General features: G+C 46.4%; 1 protein-coding gene across 1 annotated transcript in view; it reads right to left on the reverse strand.

The window, feature by feature from the left end:
- Positions 1 to 1,342: 1,342 nt before the first annotated feature.
- The window catches only part of LOC124777756, a 34,740-nt gene continuing 11,958 nt past the window's right edge, over positions 1,343 to 24,124 (reverse strand). The window contains exons 3-4 of the mRNA XM_047253258.1: positions 19,943 to 20,054; positions 1,343 to 2,031 (exon numbers count right to left, since the gene is read on the reverse strand). Of these exons, the coding sequence (XP_047109214.1) occupies positions 1,980 to 2,031; positions 19,943 to 20,054 (164 nt within the window). The 3' untranslated portion in view covers positions 1,343 to 1,979. The remainder of the gene's footprint in view (positions 2,032 to 19,942; positions 20,055 to 24,124) is intronic.

Below are 24,124 nucleotides of genomic sequence, written 5' to 3' on the forward strand. Positions count from 1 at the left end.
GCCCGTAAACGTCAATCCACTCCATACAATTTGAAACAAGACTCGTTCGACCGGGCAACATGTTTCCAGTCGTCGTCAGCCCAATGTCGGTGTAGACAGGCTCAAGCGAGGCGTAAAGCTTTGTGTCGTGCAGTCATCAAGAGTACAAGAATGGGCCTTCGGCTCCGAAAGCCCATATCGATGTTTCGTTGAATGGTTCACACGCTGACACTTGTCGATGGCCCAGCATTGAAATCTGCAGCAATCTGCGGAAGGCTTGCACTTTCGTCACGTTGAACGATTCTCATGAGTCGTCGTTGGCCCCGTTCTTGCAGGATCTTTTTCCGGCCACAGCGATGTCGGAGATGTGATGTTTTACCGGATTGCTGATGTTCACGGTACACTTGTATGTGAAAATCGCCACTTCATCGCTACCTCGGAGTTGCTGTGTTCCATTGCTCGTGCGCCGATTATAACACCACATTCAAACTCGCCATTGTAGCAGCAGTAACCGATCTAACAAGTGCACCAGACACCTGTTGTCTAATATAAGCGCTGCGACCGCAGCGCCGTATTCTGCCTGTTTACCTATCTCTGTGTTTGAATACGCGTGCCTGGAACAGTTTCTTTGGCACTTCTGTGTACCTACGCCACGACGCGTCTTCGATGTGATGTAAGTGAAAGAAGCAGCAGCACTCCGTTACTGCGGGAACGTACGAGACTGACGTACTACAAAGCAAACAAATCGTGAGGAGATTAAAGTGGCAGCGATCTCTAGTGGCTCTTATCCAGTACTGAACCAATATTTTCTAAACTCTTATTATATTTAAAGATTAAGAAGTAATTAACCAAGAAAATGAGGAATGAAAATTTAGATCTGATGTTTTATGTAGTAGTGCAGGACATGATACAACATGTATTTTTGTCGAATATTTTGTCTCTTCTTACCCACTACGAAATGGCTTTTTGTGTGGCTATTACTATTCTTTGCTGTTAGATAATGTCTAGCACAGTACGTTTTAAGGTAACGACAACACGTGGTCTTGCTGTACAGCACATTGTCATAAGTATTTTTATTACGTCATTATTTCATATAAGTGAAAGTATTTTACATGAGATATGCCAAATTACACGAAAGTTTTATTTTTTATTTTTAAATGTGAGGATAATCCTTATCTAAAAAGTTTATGTGACTGCATTTGAAAATAAAAATAATTTTAACAAAATCTCTTGTAACGTGATAGAGTGGAGGCAAATACAAAAAATACTAGACTGTATTTGTAGTTATGAGGATAGTTTTCTAGTTTTTTGCCATCAGTGCATATTTATAGAATAAATATTACAAGATTCAGACATTCTCTTCTTCAGAGTTCGTTTGTGTGTCAATAATTATGAAGTTTATACGTGAGTACATTGTAATGAAATATAATTTGACACAATGCAAATTTTAATGTAGACGTGTAAGTTAGTGTACCAAAGTTTTGTGTTTACATGATAGTGCGAAACTGTAGCAATTTACAGAAAAATCTTCTGCGAAAAAACGTCTGAGAAGTTTAAATTAATATGCCGAAATCAGTCATGTAAATAGCCTGCTGTCGTTGACAGCAGTCTATTAAATCGCCAGTACAAGATAACTGTGTTGGACAGAACATAATCTGTAGGAAAATTCTGTGTTTTTTGGACGATGAGCAGGCATAGGAACTTGCAATGACTGATACGCTCAGCTGCAACGTAATTGCTCTTTTGACAGCTACGAACATCACTTTTCCATTATGACCAATACTGTAAAGATACATGGCTTCACTGTTCAGTTTTAATTTATAACCACATACCTTGGAGAATCTGAGGATGGCACAGTATGTAGTGATTGTTCCTCCAATAGTGCTTATCGGAGTTTATAAGGAAGTGTAATACAAAAACATTTATATACACATATGTACAGTGAGGACTGGAAACACGCGTGTTGTCGAGTCGTTGCCGGTCTGCATGACTGCGATGACTCAGGAATTCTGTTGTGGGTAGTCGGAGCCGGATGCGCCCGTATCGACGCTCCTGAAACAATGTTAACACGGTGATACTAAAATCAGCTTTCTTTGACTTCAGAAACATTGCCCACATGGAGTGGACAAGAACAGATGTTTCCAGATTGTTGCTTTCGTAGTGCAGAAAACGGCTTCTTCGTTACACTGAACTAAGAGCACAGTAAACCTAGTGGAGGTAACGTTAACATTTTTAAGCTCTACCTCAAGTTGTTTATTCTTTTCATTTTCCATTATCACATTTTCTTAAAGCTATTGGTGTAATTCAACACTAGTAGCCACTAAAATTGTGACAGTGTGAAGACGACATGCAACGAACTTCAATTTGGCGTTAAATGTTTTACGAGAAGGGTTCAAAAAGTTTCTGTTTGGGGGCGTTGCTGCAGTGTGTAAGCACCGTAGCGTGACTACGATGCGCGTGTATAAGCACTGACATGTACGCAAGTGTGGCATACAGGTCTTTTCGACCTCCGTGCAGTAAATGTGGAAATGTGAACTATGGTGACTTTATTGCCAACGTGCTGTCATTCTTTTCTTGGCTGCCGGAGGACAAACCGAGAGAGGTAGCGCAGTGGACCTGCAAACGGGACGACGATGATCCAAATCCGCATTTGGCCATCCTGATTTAGGTTTTCCGTGATTCCATAAAACGCTTAAGGCAAATGCACGGGTGGTTCCTTCGAAAGGACATGAACGCTTTCCTTCCCCATCCTTTCCTAATCCGAGCTTGTGCTCCATCTCTAATGACCTTGTCGTCGATGGGACTTTAAACACTAATCTCCTCCTCCTCCTCCTCCTCCTCCTCCTCTAGACAAACACTGGTAGACATCCTTTGGAGAAAATATACGGGCCAGCATGTCTGTCGGAAACCACCTTTGTGGAATGGTGCGCTAAGTTCCGTGCTGGTCACGATAACGCACGTCCTCATATCGCAAAAATGTCATAATGCAGCAGTTAACCTGAATCAAGTGGAATACACTTCAACACCTGCCCTGTAGACCTGATCTCTCCCCATGCGATTTCACCCCTTCGGTCCCTTAAAGAAGGCACTGAAGGGCCGACAATTCCTGTCGGTCGACGATGTGCAGCAGGCCGTTACGTAGTTCTTCATGCAACAGGACACGGTGTTTTATCAAACAGGTACCTTCGACCTGGTACGTCGGTGGAATGGTTGTCTCAATGCTCATGGCGATTTTGCCTGATCAGCATACCGATTTTCGGCTGTACAGCCTGTGAACGGAAAGTTTTTGATCGCCCCTTATACATGCCTAGATAAGAAAATGACTAGCACTCCAGCGAAACTGTTCAAAGTAAGTAGGTGTAAGAAAATGTTTAACAGTTGAGTTCTTTCAATGAACTGTTGTGAGGAAGTTGTGTTATTATGTCTTGTGTGAAAAGGAGAAAGACTATTAGCAAGAGGCGGAATTAGATTGTCTGTCAAGACAGCTCTTTATCGTTCCGCGATACCACTGATCGCGTTGGTTGGAATCCCACGACTGCCACGCGAATGTGGATTCGATGAGTTCAGAATGGCTGTATTCAACGCCTCGCAGGTTCTGAGGCAGGATTCGAACCTGCGACCGTAGCGGTCGCGCGGTTCCAGACTGTGGCACCTAGAACCGCTCGGCCACCCCGGCCGGCACTCTGTCCTGGGCAAGCCTCTTTATCTCTGAGTAACTACTGCAATCTACATCCTTCTGTATCTGCTTGCTGTATTCATCTCTTGGTCTCCCTCTACTACGATTTTTACCTGCCCCCCCCCCCCACACACACACACACTTTTCTGTCCAGTACTAAACTGGTGATCCCTTGATCTCTCAGAATGTGTCCTACCAACCGATCCGTTCTTTTAGTGATGTTGTGCCACAAATCTCTTTTCTCCCCAGTTTTATTCAGTAGCTCCTCTTTTGTTACGTGATCTACACCTGTCTAACCTTCAGCATTCACACCACATTTCAAAAGCTTCCATTCTCTTCTTATCTAAGCTGTTAATCGCCCATGTTTCACTTCCATACATGGCTACACTCTGTGCTGGCACACCGGTCGGAAAAGATGAAGCGCGAAGATCGATATTAGGCGCCGGATCAAGCGCGCCTATGACGGGAGAGGCCAGAGACACACCACAAGAAACACTCCACCAACGCCCTCTCCACAGCATGCATTTAGGCCGCCGCCGCTGACCACGAGGCGTCGCTCAATCGCTTGGACTCAACTCGTTGACTCATTCATCCAGATGGCATCTGTCAGTACACTCGCGGAGTGGACATAGTTCATCACAGGCTTCGACAGTTCATAGCGACCAGATTAGTGACCACAGCAGGACTTGTACTTCACCAGTAGTAAGACTAAAGTTTGTAATAGCAAAATTACTGATATTGTCTGCAAGAGGACTATTACTGATTAGCCTGTGCCAAAACACACAGAATATATTGAAGTTAAGTAAATGTTCATGTAAATAAACAACCATATCAATCCACGTGTGCATTTGTGTTGTAGAAAGAGGATACTGGCCACCCATAACAACATCCTCTCCCTTGCTTCCCTGATGTACAAGACGCTACACACTCCGTACAAATACTTTCAGAAAAGACTTCCTGACACTTAAATGTATATTCTATGTAAACAGACTTCTCTTTTTTAGAAATACTTCTCTTTCCATTGCCAGTCTATATTTTATATCCTCTCTACTTCGACCATCATCAGTAATTTTGCTGCCCAATGGCAAAACTCGTTTACCACTTTAAGTGTCCCATTTCCTAATCCAATTCCCTTAGCATCACCTGATTTAATTCGGCTGCATTCCATTATCTTCGTTTTGCTTTTGTTGATGTTCATCTTATATCCTCCTTTCAAGACACTGTCCACACTGTGGTATGGGGTGCTATTACATACACAACACCATCATCTATTTTTCGCATGGCCGGTAATTTAGACAGTAGCCGTGATATTTCTGACTTATTAAGGTCCGTGGCTGTGCCCTGTATTTGAGGTTTAGATGAAGTCATCTTTCAACAAGGTATGCGAGACCACATATTGCCTGTGCTGCCCTGTTCTACCTCGATGTAAATGGTATTCGACTGTTTCCATGGAAGTCAGGTACTCCAAATTTACCAGCCACTTGGATCGTCTGGTCATGGGCTGCTGAGGTACTGGCCGTCACCACTCGCCACTCACAACTCTGGCACCGAACTGAAACAGTATTCAGTGGCGTACCTTTATGTCATGTAAGGTCAGTTAGACTCGATGGCCAGCCGGGTTAAGGCCACTGTTGCTGCCACAGGTGGTAGCCCCGTGTAATAAAACCCCATATAATCCCACATCACCAACAAATTTAATCATTTGATGTTGCTACTGCACTCTATACTCACTGTAAGCAAAATTTCGTCTATGACGTCCTCCGTGGTATTGCTATTACAATGGTTAGCAGTCTACGTTGTGAAAGTGAAAGTGTTCACAACGCCGAAGGACGTTTCCGTTCTACACTGCAACACAGTTAAGAGTCACTTTTTCTAAGACTCGCAATTATCACACTGAGACGCAGAACTTTGATTTTTGTCTCAAATTTCTCTGCAGTAGTACAGAAGCATGTGGCCATGCGATATCACTCTCGATCTCAACAACGCTTCAGACAGAAGCGTGTCGAAACATGTGAAAGAAAGGCCATAGCTCAGAAGTTCATGTGAGTGTACGGTGGTTTAACACTGTCATATTGGCACCAAATTTCACCTCAATTATGCCCAACGCCACTGTGGACCAGTCACACAATGGGACGTAAATCACAACGTCCACCGTCCTCCCCTGGTAGCTGAGTGGTCAGCAACACAGTCTGCTTTAGGCAGTGGCGCGGCACGGACCTGCTGTCCCGGCCGCGGGCGCGCGTGAACGAGGAAGTGTTTACACCGCCGGTACTCGCGCGTGTTGTTGTCTGACTCGATCGCCATGACACACAATTTTCGAAAGACTACGCTCCAATTTACGTTCGACAACGAATTTGCCAGACCCAAAGCTTTCTAAATAGAGCGTTTTTTGAGGGAAGAAGTTCGTTTACCTGCTGCAGACATAATTGGAATACACCTGTCCATTGTAAGCAGTACAATGTACGTAAAGATGACCGATGAAGCTGCGTGTGAAAGAACTCTCTCCGCTGCTCAAAGAGGATTTAAATTTCGACACTCTGATGGCCATATCAGCGATGTAACAGTAGCTCCTTCAGGATTGGGTGTGAGGGTCATTCGGATCTTTGAATTGCCGTTTGAGGTGCCAGAATCGATGGTTACTGAATCGCAGCGACCATATGGAACGGTACTTAGTCATACGCCTGAACGCTGGGCTAGTTTTAATACCTATCCTGTGCTAAACGGCGTGCGACAGGTGCGGATCGTCCTTACTAAACATATCCCGTCTTATTTATACATTGGCGGATGTCGAGCTATTGTGATCTACGATGGCCAGCCACGCACCTGTGCTGGCTGTGGTGGAGAAGGACATATCCGCTCGGAGTGCATACAACGCCGCGTCGTGCAACTGCCACGTGGAGAAGCGTCACAGCGAGAAGTTCTCACGCAACTGCCGATGACGTACGTGTCGGTGGCCCGCCGGGAAGTGTTGCCAAGTTCGGAGCGTGACAAGGACGTGTTTATGCAAGAGCAGACCGAGTTACGGGAGCATGGAGGTGACTCGGAGAATGTCCCTGCACCCATGTCACGACAGTTGAGGGAGGAACCTTCCGGAAACTCACATGTAGCAAGAGACGTGGAAGTGGAGGTCCAGACGGTGGCGCCGGCAACGGACCAACGAACGACCGACGAACACAGTGAGGCAGCAGAGGGCAGGGCACGCAAACAGCGATCGCCGAAGCGTCGCAAAAAGCGTCGCCATAGTTCGGGTGACACGTCCCCCCCTAGCCTAGGGGACACTGAAGGTATCCTAGCCGAAGAACTGTCTGACACAGAACACGTGTCTTCAGAGGACGCTGACAGGATTCCGTCCGATGGTGACCGGATGTCCTGCCTTTTAGATGGTCCCTCTTCATTGACACCGACTGACCCAGCGCTGCCGACGAAGGAGTCAGGGACACCAATGTCCCGGCAGCCACGTCGAAATACATCAGAGGACGTTTCTCGGATGGATGACCACTGCGACTGGGCGGAACCAGTCGAAGACCTACAGGAATTGCCACCCCCAAATGATGACCACTCACCTACAGGATGCACACCACGGAACGACAACGAAGGAGGGCAGCCCGTTGGCGGGCACCCCTCTGAGCACGAATAGTGGACTAAAGCCCTTGGAGTTCACAATGACGTGACACGAGCATGACAACGACAACGGACCAAGCATATAAGGTGGGCACAGTGAACATTAACACCGCACGTTCGCTTGCAAAGATGCAACTTCTCCGGGACATGATTTACGCCACAGACGTTGATATTCTGCTGATGCAGGAAACCTTCAATGCTGCTTTTCCCGACGTGCATGGATACAACACTTATCTAGCGCCGACTCCAGATGGAGGACGTGGTACAGCGATACTAGTCCGGGAAGGGATTCCGATGTGTGACCTCGATTACCTTCCTTCGGCTCGGGGTTTGGCTATGACCGTGAACGGCATTCGTATCGTCAATATCTATGCACCCTCCGGATCTGACAATCGACAGGCGCGTGCACGTTTCTACTCGGAGGAGATTGCCCCCCTATTCCATGGGAGGTATGACCACATCTTGGTAGGGGGGGATTTTAACTGTGTACTCACACCGAAGGATCAAACTCCTAATTTCAGCTCCTGCCACGCATTGAACACGATCTGCCGGGACATGGCCCTTATGGACACGTGGCAAAAGATCCATGGGCAGCGAGAGGGCTACACGTATTTTACTAGCCACTCGGCGAGCAGGCTGGTTCGGATTTATGTTTCTGACGGATTAAGAGATCACGTGTTGGCTGCTGAACGTTGGCCCACAGCTTTTACGGATCACCTTGCGTATTTATGCACGTTAACCCTCCCACGGCAGCGGGTCTGGCGGAGTCGTAGTTCCTGGAAACTTAATTCCTCCTTATTGGTGGATCTCGAATGTCGCCAGCGGATCGAAGAAACATGGCAGACTTGCACTCGCCGTCTGCCGCTGCACCGTACGGTTCTTTCGTGGTGGCTGCAGTGTGCAAAACCGGCGATACGAAGAGCTCTCATAACGTATGGCAAGGAAAAAGCGAAATGGCTCCGAGATACACTTGACTGTTACTACATGGTGCTCCGCGACCTGTCCTCCAGGGCCCCATCGCCCGAACGTCAAGCGGAAGTCCATCGCATTCAGGCCTGCTTTTTATCGATCACGAGACGTCGACTGGAGGGACTTTCGATCCGTGCTCGGTGCTTGGACAACGTCGATGGAGAACGTATTGGCATGCATCATGTGTCCAAGGGACATGCGCGTAATCGCCGATCCCTAATCACAGACCTCCATGATGACGATGGTCAGCCCTTGACGTCACAACAGGCCATTGCTGCTGAGTTTCTGGAGCATTACCGCCTCCTTTTCACTGGGACGCCGACGGACAATCGGACAGAAGAAGAAATTTTGCGACAGATGCAAACGGAGGTGGATGGTCCGGATGCAGAGGTGCTATTGGCACCCCTAACGGAAGATGACATCCGGGGCGCACTTGTGAAGGGTGCGGTGCATAAATCCCCTGGGCCGGATGGGTTGACACTCGAATTTTACCGCGCATTTGCGGATTTAATGATGTCCCAGTTGGTATTGATGTATAACGAGTTATTGAGCCCTGACACGGATGTTCCGTCGCAGTTCATGGCGGGACTGCTTATACCAATACCGAAATCGACAGCGAGTGACAGCGCCCATCAATTTAGACCGCTCACGATGCTCAATACTGACTATAAGATCTTTGCGCGAATGTTGGCGGCAAAGCTCAAGATTGTAATATCCAAAACAATACCACCAGACCAGGCTTGTCTAGGGGTTCGGAGCAACATACATTCTATCCTCGGCGAATACCGTGACGTAATTTCCCTGACGGAAGCTTGTCGCATGCGAGCGGCGTTCGTATCGGTGGATTTTGATCGTGGCTTTGACAGGATCAACCATGATTTCCTTGACTCGACCATGCGACGCATGGCGATACCACAGTATTTTATTACCGTCCTCATGCGCCTCCTTCGCGGCGCTTCTTCGACGGTGAGAGTCAATGGCAGGGAGGTAGGAATGATTCCTGTTCGCAGCTCAGTTAGGCAAGGATGTCCCTTGTCGATGATAATGTTTACAATAGCGCTCGAACCATTGATGCAGACTCTTAGACGGACTCTAACAGGCGTCCGACTCCGTGCGAGCTCCTTCACGTGTCGTGCATATGCCGACGGCTTGATGATACTCGTCCGGTCGGAGAACGAAGTAAGTCAGGTGGTTACCCTTCTTACTACGTACGGGGTAGCTGCGGGAAGCAGGGTCAACATGAGTAAAACCAAGATCATGCACATCGGTCGAGGGCTGGACGCTCTGCGAAGTCCGTTTACGACGGTGGACATCTTGCGATGCTTAGGTGTCTTGTTCACCCGATCGCTACGGCAATCAGCGGCGGCGAGCTATCGACGTCTCCTCCAGAACGTCCGACTGCACATACGCAACAATTCACTCCGAACGCACGACCTGCTCCAAAGGGTGGACTACACTAATGTTCACCTGGCCTCGCGACTGCCGCACTTGGCACAGGTACTGCCAATGCCACATGGTCTCGCTGACAGATTAATGGCGGCCTTTGGATACTATGTCAGCCAAGGAATGTTGTTTAAGATCAAATACGAGACTTTAACTCTCCCATACCACTCTGGAGGACTTAACCTCACGGATGTGCGGAACAAGGCTCTCGCTCTATACCTGCGAGCGACGCTACGAACTTGGAACCAGCGGCAACACGCCATCACGTCGGCCATCCTGGATGTGCTTCTTCCCACGTCCTTTGAACCACTGGTAGCAGTAGGCACCATCTCGCCCTCGTTTTCTCACGTCGCGCGATTTTTTGTTGATTTTAGTTATGTTCAGTTACAGATACCTTCTACCAGAATCCCCACTACCCGTGAAATATATCGATACTTGCGGCGTCATCATGGCAGCAACGTTGTCGAACTTAAATACCCAACACGAAACTGGCGACAGATTTGGCGAGCTGTCCACACACCTCTCCTCACCACAGCAGCGCGATCGTCATGGTATACACTAATCAACCGCAAGACAGTCAACCGCCAACGATTGTACGACATTCGCATGGTAGATTCCCCGCTCTGCCTTATATGTGGCATGCAGGACACCGACGAACATTCTCTGCAGTGCGGTGAGGCAAAGGATGTTTGGCGGCTGACGCAACGCATCACGGCCCTCCTCCGACGCACCGACGAATCCACGATCACGACGGACGCTATATTTTTCCCTGACCCTGTCTTTTTCCCGTCACCAAAAAACATCGGCAATCCGATGGATTGGAGGACACGCATCGCACTACGTGCTCTCGCGGACCTTGATATCGGGCATGGACTATTGGCATTATCTACTAGAACAACACGAAATCATCAGACGCCACTCTAAATATAAAACGCATTTTGTGAACTTTCTAGGCAGCTTGTTTCATAACCCCCCGAAGCGGTGGGGAGTCCCAGGTTTACGTTGTTTCGAGGGATAGGATTTACTCCCAGTGAAGTGACGAGGATGTCACTTCGGGCCTATATTTATTTCCCTTCTTTTTTATATATGATTTTTCTTTTGGGACATTACAATTAAATGAATAAATAAAATATTATTGTTACTAAAAAAAATATATATTACAATATCAATGTTTCCTTCCTGCTGCCTCTCCCTTATCCTGTCAGGAGACGGGGACACCGTGGCCAGGCCTCCAAGTACGACCCCTGCCCACTCTGCCCCCTGACCTACTAAAAACAAAAACAAAAAAAAACAAAAAAAAAGCGGTCAGCGCGACGGAATGTCATACCTAACGGCCCGGGTTCGATTCCCGGCATGGTCGGAGATTTTCTCCGCTCAGGGACTGGGTGTTGTGTTGTCCGTATCACCATCATTTCATCCCAATCGACACGCAAGTCGCCGAAGTGGCGTCAAATCGAAAGACTTGCACCAGGCGAACGGTCTACCCGACGGGAGGCCCTAGCCACACAGCATTTCCATCACAGCCTCCACCGCTCCTCTTACCCACATTAGACCCCTTCTTTTGACGCCTCTGCGATGGGGGTCAGAAACCGCGACACCCAGCGTTGGAATTACCCTGTTTTCTTTAGGGTCACCGAGGAAAATCTTTCAGTCATATCGTCACTTGGAATCAACACGAAAAAGCTCCAAGAGGTGGCATAAAGAGCGCCAATGAAGCCACCCTTTCCTTTAGGGAGTCCATTTCGACACACTTCGCTGTCGAAAACGACGGTTCGCAGAACCAGTTCGGCAACATCCTTGGTGCCACCCACACATCGATGCTGGGCATTTTCAAAATGTTCGTACACAGCTAGTCGCTGATTTCTAGGAGCTGGCGTGGCAGGCATGCCTGTCAACATCCCTCGCATTTCGCATACGGCCAGCAGGAGTTGTATAGCGACGTAGCGCCACTCATTTGAGGCGTCGAAATGGTTGTCTCTCACACCGGCGCCTAGGAATCAATGGTTGGCTGTCTCTGTACAGGTACATTTTTAACGTGCGTAACAAAGGTATGTGGAGGGCTCCAAGGGTGTTGCCCAATTGGGGGCGCCTTCAAGGACTCTCTGACATTTTATTTTACGCATGTGTCAGTGTCGTGTCCACCCGTAATCATGTCACAGGAGGACGTGAAACAGGATGGCTGAAAAGTCATAAACACCCTTTGCTTCTTTGGATCACGCTGAAATTTTTTTCGAATGCTTTTGAACGATTCCTAGTGGTTCCACACTGTACACCAGAATAAAAGTTCGTTCGAGCTACACTTCAAACGGTTGACGTCATCTTCAGTGGCGTTGCAGGCTCACGATGTCCTTGGAGCAAGGTTGAATCGTCCGCAGAGTTTTAGCAGTGTCAAAGGTGGTCAAGAACGTCGCCCTGTCCCTCATCGCTTTCAACCGCAAAATGTCTAGCAGTCAACACCCGAAGTTGAGGAGTGGTTTCATTGACGCCATTTATGCCACCCCCTGGGGCCTTTTCGTGTCGATACCGAGCGGCGGTGCGTCTCAAACTTTTTCCTCGACCACCCATAAGGAAATAGCATAGTTTCGACGCTGAGCGTCGCGGTTCTGATCTCCATCACAGAGGCGTAAAAAGAAGGGCTGAAATTTGAGTAAGGAGTGTGACGAGCTTCCCATCCTGTAATACGTCCACGGTGGCGCTAGGCAGAATTGTGGTGGAATTTGGCCGCAATGTGATATGTGTCATTAAGCCACCTTACACCTCACAGGAACTTCTGAGTTGTGACCTTTTATCCGCATGTGCCGATGCCTTGCTATTTTAAGAAGCGCAGAGCCCGAGGGAAAAACTGCTACTAGTAACAGGGACGGGCTGTAGCTACCTTTAAGACTAATTTGAAACTTCTGTGTTGCAATTTTGATAAGTAAAGTATGGAGACATGCCGAAACATGCAAGTGTGACGAAATGGGAGAGAACAACGAACTACACCGATAACCTGATTGCAGTGAACAGGTGACAGAGAGGATCAGAGGAAAAATTAGCTGTTGGTTAGAAAACTGAACATTAAAAAGAAAGAAAGATGGGAAGCAAAGAGGTTAGACTGTTTGCAACCACTACAGAACAGGCGTTTGAAGTGGAGTCTAGGCGATCCACGGTGCGCCAGGACGAGAGAAATACACGAGCTGACTGTAGAAAAATATATCACTGAGAAGATAAAAGACCAGGCAACTCGTATTTTTCACAAATTAGACGAGTATCGGGGAAATGTCCGCCAATTTGCGAATGTAGGCCTGGCCCTACCACAACACTGGCACAAATACAAGGTGCCTCGAGCCATTATTGCATCCCCACACGACCATCAAACATGATGCAATCCTCCGTTATTCGGTGTTTTACTTGTAAACAGTTACTGTCAGTTACTCGCACGACGACCTAACCAACATCCTCAAAGGACGTAAGGACCCACAGAGAGCCCAAGCCCTTTGAAAGTGAATACACAATAAAGTAAACCCATTTCTCTATCGACTTGGAGGTCATTAGAAACAGACCGCTAGCGTAACTGGACAAGGTCGAGACAGAAATGGGCTCTGGCCTTTTGGAGGATGATATTCGGACATTTGTCTCAAGTGATTCAGGGTAAACACGAAAAATTTAAACTGCGGTAATGGAACATGGATCTGAAAATATAACGTATTAAATGGGATTCAACAGTGAACATTAATAAGTTTAAATCTAAAAATTCGGGAAACGTAAGATATCCAACAACGCCATTAAGTAATGAAGGGGTCCGAAAAAAGCTTTGAGGTACAGATAAACGGAAAGGACAAGGAAATTGTCATTACTATATGAAACAGTCCTCTGTTCCGTAAAGACACTTTATTAGAGGATGTATCACGGTCCTGTGTGGCTGAAGGATAAAGTAGCATATAAAAGCGCGACGCTTGTGCTATTTTCGCCGCTCATTGTGGGATACAGAAGCCATAAATGGCTAGAGAAGATGAAAGCGGCCACATAAGTTCAAGAAGGGCTGATCATCAATTCACCGTACAGAAATTACCGCCTTTGCAGTACACTCGAGAGAAGTAAGACGTATTGCGCTGATGTTACTGCTGATAACCGCTTCATTGCCTTAGAGAATCTAGGCAACACACCGTCGCCTGAAGATTCGCGCATAACACAAGATGTCTGCAAGGAAGCGGTTTGCGAACAAAAGAGCACAAGGTCATTCCTCTGCACAACTTTCTAGGCAAGCAATGGAAATAAGAGAGACTTGCTGACACATGACTTCGCAGTTAATGAAACATGGAACAAGCGCGATGACCTCAAGAACTAGGACAGCCTTTAGAACGACAGTACATTTTAGTATTGAGGAAGGTCACTATCCGACGTTTAATGGCCAAGTCGTTGAGAAGTTCCCACAAAGTCTACAAACACATCACAGTTCGCAAGGTGTTTCGAGAAAGACGCATTGGATTTAAGCAGCAATGATGATTAAGATTTTGTAAAACTTTTAATTTTGTTGGCGATTCATGAAGTTGCCGATAGCGGTCTGCATGGGTCAGCTGGTTGAATTGCACGCTTGTTCAGGGATCAGGTACCTGAACTTCCTAACCTCTGGAAGGAACATCGAACAACTTGTCAACAGGATGCAGCGACAGCTTGTCGTCACCGAACAATGGGCAGTGAGCAATAAAATCACCCTAAACCCTAAGAAGAGTGCAGCAATACTGTTTACGAAGAAACGGCCGGAACTGAGAACGCGACTTGCCATCAACGGACAGCTAATATCCTGGACTACGATCACGAAATACCTGGGAGTGATATTGGATAAAGGGATGACTTTTACCCCACACATACAAGATAAAAAACTGAATATTATGAAGATGGTCCGAGCACTCACGCCGTTTTTCATGAGCAGGAATCTAAATCCGTCAACGAAATTATAACTTTATAGAGCAACGATACAATCCTCCCTGCTGTAAGGCTTGACGTTGTGGGGAACAACATGTGACTAATATACGCAGTTTGCAACCACTACAGAACAGGCGTTTGAAGTGGAGTCTAGGCGATCCACGGTGCGCCAGGACGAGAGAAATACACGAGCTGACTGTAGAAAAATATATCACTGAGAAGATAAAAGACCAGGCAACTCGTATTTTTCACAAATTAGACGAGTATCGGGGAAATGTCCGCCAATTTGCGAATGTAGGCCTGGCCCTACCACAACACTGGCACAAATACAAGGTGCCTCGAGCCATTATTGCATCCCCACACGACCATCAAACATGATGCAATCCTCCGTTATTCGGTGTTTTACTTGTAAACAGTTACTGTCAGTTACTCGCACGACGACCTAACCAACATCCTCAAAGGACGTAAGGACCCACAGAGAGCCCAAGCCCTTTGAAAGTGAATACACAATAAAGTAAACCCATTTCTCACACCTTGCCACTCCAGAAGAAAAAATAGCCAAAGACGATCCGGTTTTTTGGATACAACATGTCACAAAAAGAAAAAAAGGTACCTGCATATTTTGGCGATCGGGCTTTTTCCACGGCTGCGAGAATATACTGAAAAGTTCATTTTTCAACAATACATGGAGCACCACCGTGCTGTGATCTACATGTAAGAGCATTTCTTAACAACTTGCTGCCTCAACGACGGATAAAACGGAACGATGGACACGGATCTAGCAGTGCCCCATTGGCCACAAAGCTGGCCTGACCTCATGGTGTGCTACTTTGTTTTGTGAAAGACTTCCCTTCCAGCAACTTTGGGTCAGCTGCAACACCTCATAGCAAAAGCAGTGAATGCAATAACTGGAGACATACCCTCAACAGTATGGGATGTGTTTGATTATCAGCTGGAAGTTTTTGATGAGTTTGGTGGAGAGAATATTGAAAAGGTAAATGAAAACTTTGATCCTAAACATAATTGTAAAAGTATCCCAAGGTTATATCTGCATGCGTGTAAGAGATAAGGCCTTTTAAGATCAGATGGTTCTTTTGAAAATAAAAACTTTATAGTGCTATGGGTTAGTTAAAAAATACCGCCAGTTTCTGTCTTCGCTCGTATAGAATTATGGTCTTATGAAATCCGATGAATCATTTTGAAACACCTGTACTTCTATTCGGAGACATTCTTGGGCAATAATTTAGCCATTAGCATCACAAACCGATTGCTGCGCATCCAAAGTGGCTGCGAAAACGCCACATCACATTTTAAACTGTCCTTCACTTATCATGTATTTTGATCTTTAAACCAAATTTCTAGCCAGGGAGGATCCAGTTTTGTCTTTGTTTTTTTTTTTTTATCATGCTAGAAAGACAAATCTGAGAGACAAAATTAAAGTACGAGGGACAGTTTTTTTTAAATATCGTAACTGAAGGATAAAATCTCAAATTATTTAGTTTCTTAACTGATTGAAACATCATTAAATATTACTTTACGAGGTGACGTGGTGTTTGAGGCAATGGGCTCTATTTCCGAAGTGTTGGATGGTGTGTAATTTCCTGCAAAATCTAAAGAAGAGTACCAGAGCAGCTCGTGCAACCAAGTCTCGTGCTTTCTCGTGAGTGTCCTCACGTGAAATAATGACAGTGACCTCGGCTTAGCCGTCACATTAAACTAAGGGTGGACCCATCATTTATTATTTTTTTTATTATTGATTCGCTTATTGATACTGAGAAACGTGTAAAAGCATAATTTCAGTTTGCGATTTGGATAGAGAGGAATACTGCTTTCAAATCAACCTGCGGTGATTTTATTAAGTTGACTTGTTCCACGATAATTGCTCTGTCTACAAACACAATCGTGCGATTTATATCTGGTAAAAACTACACATTCCGCAAAAACTTGATGATACGCAGTTTATTCTTAGAGGCCCGTCTCTTGATGCAGCTACCCGATCTTTATCATGATCTACCAGATCTGGATCATGTTCTCAAAATGCGTTTACGGAATGAATTCACTGTGGAGGAACGAGCAGCGCTGGGGATACTGGAGTGAATGGGTCTTATGTGAGCCATTACATACGCCAAGCACTTTGACTTCTTGAACGCACTTCAAGCTAAACATTAGCCTCACGTAGCCAATAGAGAGACCGTCCCAGTCTGTTCAGAACTTCTTATTCTGCTAACAGAGTCAGCGCAAGGAGGTGATATTCTGATTGCTTGTGGGGCATGTATGTACTCAGGGAAACGGTGGAAGGAAGACTGCGGATTAACATCCTGTCGACGTCGAGGTCATTGGAGACGAACCATAAGTTGTGACTGCTGAAGGATAAGGCAATATTTGATCTTCGACTCAAGATGTCTGTGGGAAAGTACCTCTGGACGGCAGAACGGGCATTTGAGCCACCTACCTCCAAAATGTGTGACCAGTGTCTTACCACCTGGGCCCAGCAGCCGAGGAAACATGCACGTTACCTAGCGCGGTACAATCTGCTGTTCTCTTTAGTCAGTCATACTTGTGGATGAATGGCTGAAAGTGTGGGTCAGCAATCAGGGGTCGGAGAAACTAACTGCGCTTAGTTTGTAATACTAACCTTCGGCGAGTAAGTTCCCACCCAGGTGGAAGGACGGAGCAGACTGCATTGCTTCTGGTGTACAAATACATGTAGCCCACGTACTAATAGGCTTAAGAGTATTCTTTGGTGACACGACAATACACAATTTTACAATGTCCTTGTGTTCTATTTTGGAAGGTGACACTAAATGTAAACGCCTTCCGAATTTTAGTTTGATATACAGTTCCTTCTAAAGGAGGGAAAGTTTACCTAATCCCTCAGGTTTACAACAATATCCTAACCCAAAACGATTATAAATTTTGAACTTTTCAAACGTTTTCCCTCACATTCCTTTAAACTTTCTCTACACTTAATTGCGCCAGACCTTGTCAACATCCAAAACTTCTCAATGCGCCATCTGCAAGAGGTTCTAAAGTGGTGAACGGCACACCACATTTTGCCATTATTACACTCTACCATGACACAAACACTTTCTTCCTAAATGAAGAGTGCCCCAGAGTATACTGGTATAATAAGGCGGTGAACGATAACAAGAGAAGTAAATCAACTTTCTGACATTTTCATCCCTAAAGGTCGCTATTATCCGTCTAGAAAAGTTGCTGAATTTAGACATTTAAGGAGATTTGTAGCTTACGACTTTCAGGTGGGGGGTTCTTCTCAATACAAACAAGTAATCATTTACATTATTTTGTTTCATGTATTGATTTTTCGTTAGCATACATTCTGAACACGCTTTACCCTTTCTGACCTGAATTTATTCTGTAGGAAGAAGAGAATACTCTTAGTTGATTTTTATTAATTTTAGAAGCAAGGTTTATACATATATATGTACCCGTCTTCAGGTTGCCCTAAATCACTTAAGTTCAATGCGAGAATGGTTCCTTTCATAAGTAATCGGCCGATATCCTTACGCATCCTTCCTCTTCCATCCACAATCCGAGCAGATCGTCAAACTCTAATGGCGTCGTCGTTGATGGATCGCTAAACCCTAATGTTCCTCCCTTCATCGCCCTGAATTTATACATGCCTTGGAGCCAACCTGAATACTACCTACTTTGTCTGTCTCTGTAGGCATAGGAGAAGTTCCGAATGGACTCGTACTCTTCTCTTAGTGGCTTCATAAAGCTAGTGGCGAATTCAGGATATCAAAGCGCATGGCGAAACTCATGGTTCGTGTACGTCTCAATCACTCCAGTCTCATCTGGGTCCCAAGAACTTCCAAAAAGGTGGTAAACGAACTTTGAGGAAACGATCGAGGCAAACCACTGAGCAGCGAACCAGGGAAATAGATTTCACAGAATACAGTTAGAACGTCATCAAATAAAATTTTCCATGAGATCTAAATCTATCATTTATCATCAGAAATGTAAGGTACCGTGAAATAATTGGACTAATGAATGAAGTTACCAGGACTGCAATCGAAGAATGTGATGCGTGGCTTAGAGAGCTAAATAAACAGAATTTATTCTGTCTCTCTTACGGGCAGAAAACGAATACATTGCTCGCACACCCTGTAGATGCACAATTCTCTGATTCCAGGGAGGATCAAAGGCACTTTGTATTTACCAGGGCGTTCTGAAAAGTAATGTCTCCGAATTTTTTATTCTTTTCTCAATATCAGTTGAGGTATTATATGTCATGCGTATTATTTGGTCGACTTTCTCGCTTCGGTGGCGCAAATTGCAAACACCTGCCACTAGAAGGCTCTGAAATGTAAAGTGTAACATGACGACGTGCACGTAATTATGTCAGTGCGTGAGAAACAGCTCAGAAAACTGAAAGCACGAATTCGAAAAGTCTGTCCACACATGGAGCACTCTCTCCTTCACCAAGACAATGCCAGAACGTAAAGCGAGCTCTGCAACATCTGCAACAACCACGCGCCTTGGATTCACTGTCATCGGTCATCATCAATACAGTCCCGACTTGGCACCATCCGATTTTCACCTGTTTTCAAAACTTATAAATACCTTCAAGGACTTCACTTTAACAGTGATGAAGGGATATATACAGGGTTGAGGTTGTGGCTCCATCAACAAAATCAAACATGCTACAGTGACGGTATCAACAAACTGGTCTGTCGCTGGGAGAAATGTGTTTGTCGCCAGTGTGTCTATGTAGAGAAGAAAATATGTAGACATGAAGAATAAATATGTAAAATTTTAATAAAGTTTGATTTATTTAAAAAGCTTTAAAAGTTTTCACGTAAAAAATTCAGAGACATCACTTTTCAGTATGCCCTTGTACTAGTTTGTTGTGGTGTTATCAAACTTCATTTTACCTCCCCTAATTAGAGCGAATACAGCAGCTCAAACTGCAAGAAGTGCTTACTGTGGTCGCTCCACGATGTCTCCTCTGTCAGACAGGAGAGAGACACGGTAAGAGAAGTGTGTCTCCTGTGCATGCAAAACATAGATAGCGAAGTCCTTGCGGCTGACATTGGTCACAGCACTGCTAGTGTAGTAAATGAGTCGATGTGTAGATCAGACTGTACTATCAGCACCATGTGACACGAGATGTCCACTGTCAAAGGCACGACGGGCGCAACAAGAGGATAGCGTCCTGCGCGGGTGCACAATATGTGTAGCGAATCCTTGTGGCAAGCACCAGCCGTCGCGTTGTTAACATGGTAAATGGATCAATGTTGGTAACTGAGGCTGTAGCATCGGCGCCATCTGACTTGCCAGTAAGCTGCTCGGAGTTATCCTGGCGCCAGGGCAGTGAGTGCCTACCTGCGCCTGCGGCCGAGTCCTTCGGAGGGAGGCGGCGGCGGGCTGCGGCCAGAGCTGCAAGAGGCGGGACTGTCACACTCGGAGCGGCACTCTGCCTGCACCCGTTCCAGCGCTGCAACACCAACACACACCACACACTGGCGACCCGCCCACACACTCTCTCGTTCTCTCTTCTTCCAAGTAAACAAGTAATTCCAGAATCAATTTTAACTTCCCAGTAAATTAAAACTATGTGCCGGCAACGCTCTACCGACTGAGCTATTCAGACATATTCATGACCTGTCCTCACAAACTCTCATCGCTCAATCCACTGCGGAGTGAAAATTAATTCTGGAAACAATCCGCTAGGCTATGGCTAAACCATTTCTCAAAAATCCTTTCTCCAGGAAGTGCTAGTCCCACGTTATAAAGGAGAACGTTTGGAAAGCAGGGGAGAGGTACCGGCGGAAGTAAAGCTGCGAGGACAGGTCGTCAGTCGTTCCCGTATAGCTGAGTCGCTAGAGCGTTCCCACGAAAAGGCGATGACCTGGACTCGAGTCTCGGTCCAGCACAGTTTTAAGCTGCCAGGAAGTTTCACAGTTGTTTTGGTTGCCTTTGGTATTCGAAAACCCTTCGACGCTGTAGCATATCGTTGACTACTAACCGAGATACAATCGTAGTGAGTACCTAACAGGTATGCCATTGCATATGAGAACATTTGATTAATGGGACCACATACTGGACGACGAATGTTCTACAGAAATTAAAGTAATGATAGGAGTCGCCGGCCGCAGTGGCCGAGCGGTTCTAGGCGCTACAGTCTGGAACCGCGCGACCGCTACGGTCGCAGGTTCGAATCGTGCCTCGGGCATGGATGTGTGTGATGTCCTTAGGTTAGTTAGGTTTAATTCGTTCTAAGTTCTAGGCGACTGATGACCTCAGAAGTTAAGTCGCATAGTGCTCAGAGCCATTGAACCACCACCTATAGCCTTTGGACTTACAAGGATAGTAATCGCAACTACAATGAATATATTAACTTTATATACATAAATTGAACTGTTCAAATATATTTAAATTTTATAATTAATCGTTTAACATTGCAAGAGTAAAATAAAATGGAAAGAAATTGATAGTAGTTGCAGGAATTGAACCCAAATTTACAAAGTACCAGTCAGTGCATTTGACCACTGGGCCACAAAACCGACATGTCAAGTGCTGCTCAAAAATTTCTCATGCTTTACACATAACACCTTAGAGAGGCTTTTACCTTTTCCTACGAAACACTCAGGCAAAATATTCTAGGAACCAAAAGGGACATCTGCATGCTTCTACTCATTACCTCCTCCAAAGGTCTACCGGAAATGGGTCTCTTTAGCAGATCATCTACAGAACTCGCCATTGTCTCGCTGTCATGATGAAAATAAAGAATTCGCCATGTTGCTTGCCCTAAACTTTACACGTGCTTTCAAAGAATAATACTGACCTGGTGCTGTGAGAAACGTAGTACCCACAGTATCGCTAGGGGTGACATCACATCAGAGAATGCGCAGTCGAAAACAGACAGCTGCGCCCCTGCATGGCTTGGCTAACCGTCATTTCAGCACTCGACTCTGGTTTATGGTTATTATGGAGGGAGCACTGCAAAACATGTTCTTGTCCGTTTTACACTCCTGGAAATTGAAATAAGAACACCGTGAATTCATTGTCCCAGGAAGGGGAAACTTTATTGACACATTCCTGGGGTCAGATACATCACATGATCACACTGACAGAACCACAGGCACATAGACACAGGCAACATAGCATGCACAATGTCGGCACTAGTACAGTGTATATCCACCTTTCGCAGCAATGCAGGCTGCTATTCTCCCATGGAGACGATCGTAGAGATGCTGGATGTAGTCCTGTGGAACGGCTTGCCATGCCATTTCCACCTGGCGCCTCAGTTGGACCAGCGTTCGTGCTGGACGTGCAGACCGCGTGAGACGACGCTTCATCCAGTCCCAAACATGCTCAATGGGGGACAGATCCGGAGATCTTGCTGGCCAGGGTAGTTGACTTACACCTTCTAGAGCACGTTGGGTGGCACGGGATACATGCGGACGTGCATTGTCCTGTTGGAACAGCAAGTTCCCTTGCCGGTCTAGGAATGGTAGAACGATGGGTTCGATGACGGTTTGGATGTACCGTGCACTATTCAGTGTCCCCTCGACGATCACCAGTGGTGTACGGCCAGTGTAGGAGATCGCTCCCCACACCATGATGCCGGGTGTTGGCCCTGTGTGCCTCGGTCGTATGCAGTCCTGATTGTGGCGCTCACCTGCACGGCGCCAAACACGCATACGACCATCATTGGCACCAAGGCAGAAGCGACTCTCATCGCTGAAGACGACACGTCTCCATTCGTCCCTCCATTCACGCCTGTCGCGACACCACTGGAGGCGGGCTGCACGATGTTGGGGCGTGAGCGGAAGACGGCCTAACGGTGTGCGGGACCGTAGCCCAGCTTCATGGAGACGGTTGCGAATGGTCCTCGCCGATACCCCAGGAGCAACAGTGTCCCTAATTTGCTGGGAAGTGGCGGTGCGGTCCCCTACGGCACTGCGTAGGATCCTACGGTCTTGGCGTGCATCCGTGCGTCGCTGCGGTCCGGTCCCAGGTCGACGGGCACGTGCACCTTCCGCCGACCACTGGCGACAACATCGATGTACTGTGGAGACCTCACGCCCCACGTGTTGAGCAATTCGGCGGTACGTCCACCCGGCCTCCCGCATGCCCACTATACGCCCTCGCTCAAAGTCCGTCAACTGCACATACGGTTCACGTCCACGCTGTCGCGGCATGCTACCAGTGTTAAAGACTGTGATGGAGCTCCGTATGCCACGGCAAACTGGCTGACACTGACGGCGGCGGTGCACAAATGCTGAGCAGCTAGCGCCATTCGACGGCCAACACCGCGGTTCCTGGTGTGTCCGCTGTGCCGTGCGTGTGATCATTGCTTGTACAGCCCTCTCGCAGTGTCCGGAGCAAGTATGGTGGGTCTGACACACCGGTGTCAATGTGTTCTTTTTTCCATTTCCAGGAGTGACCACAGTGCATATTGCAGCTAATGTTCCCCAACAGTATCATGTAGCAGAATTAGAAACCATATGCTGGAGGTTTGGGTATAAACAAGGGTGCCTCTTGCCAGGTTTCCTCTCGCCTTTGTAACGGCAGAAAGAGATGTGCTCGTCCAGCATCTTAGGTATCTTACGTTACAAAAACTCGAACGTTAATGTGAATTAAAATTCCTTGTTTAGTAATGACAGCATTACGCGAAGACGTAAATTAGGCTACATGTATCTTGACAGATAAGAAGTTCTATGTATTTCAAATGCAAATGTCTCTAAGCACCATGGGACTTAACATCTGAGGTCATCAGTCCCCTCGACTTAGAACTACTTAAACCTAACTAACCTAAGGACATCACACACATCCATGCCCGAGGCAGGATTCGAACCTGCGACCGTAGCAGCCGCGTGGTTCCGGACTGAAGCGCCTATAACCGCTCGGTCACAAGGGCCGGCCTCTACATATTTCATCGTACTTTCCTGACGAGTTATCCAGTTCCATTCAGGCTGATGAGAAAGCAGAAATTTTACAATACTGGTAACATAGAGGCGCTATAGAATTCTTATACATTTTAAGATAAAAAAAGAACACCACTAAGGAATCATCTGAATGGGAAAGAAATCGGTAGATGTCATGTACATGTACAGACAAATAAATGATTACAGTTTCAGAAAAACTGGATAATTTACTCAAGGGAAAGAACCTCGCAAACTGAGCAAGTGAATAACGCGTTGGTCCACCTCTGACCGTTATGCAAGCAGTTGTTCAGCTTGACATCGATTGACAGAGTTGTTGGATGTACTCCTGAAGGATATCGTGCTAAATTCTGTCCAATCCGCACGTTAGATCGTCAAAATCCCGAGCTGGCTGGATGGTGTTGCTCATAATGTTCCAAACGTTCTGAATTTGGGATAGAGCAGACCACCTTGCTGGCCAACGCAGTGTTTGGCCAGCACGAAGACAAGCTGTAGAAAGTCTCGCCGTGTGCGGGCTGGCATTATCTTGCTGAAATAAAAGTCCAAGATGGCAACAGAAACGGGGCGTAGAATATCGTCGACGTACCGCTGTGTTGTAAGCGTTCTGGGAATGACA

The sequence above is a fragment of the Schistocerca piceifrons genome, chromosome 2, assembly GCF_021461385.2.
Source record: "Schistocerca piceifrons isolate TAMUIC-IGC-003096 chromosome 2, iqSchPice1.1, whole genome shotgun sequence".
Lineage (NCBI taxonomy): Eukaryota > Metazoa > Arthropoda > Insecta > Orthoptera > Acrididae > Schistocerca > Schistocerca piceifrons.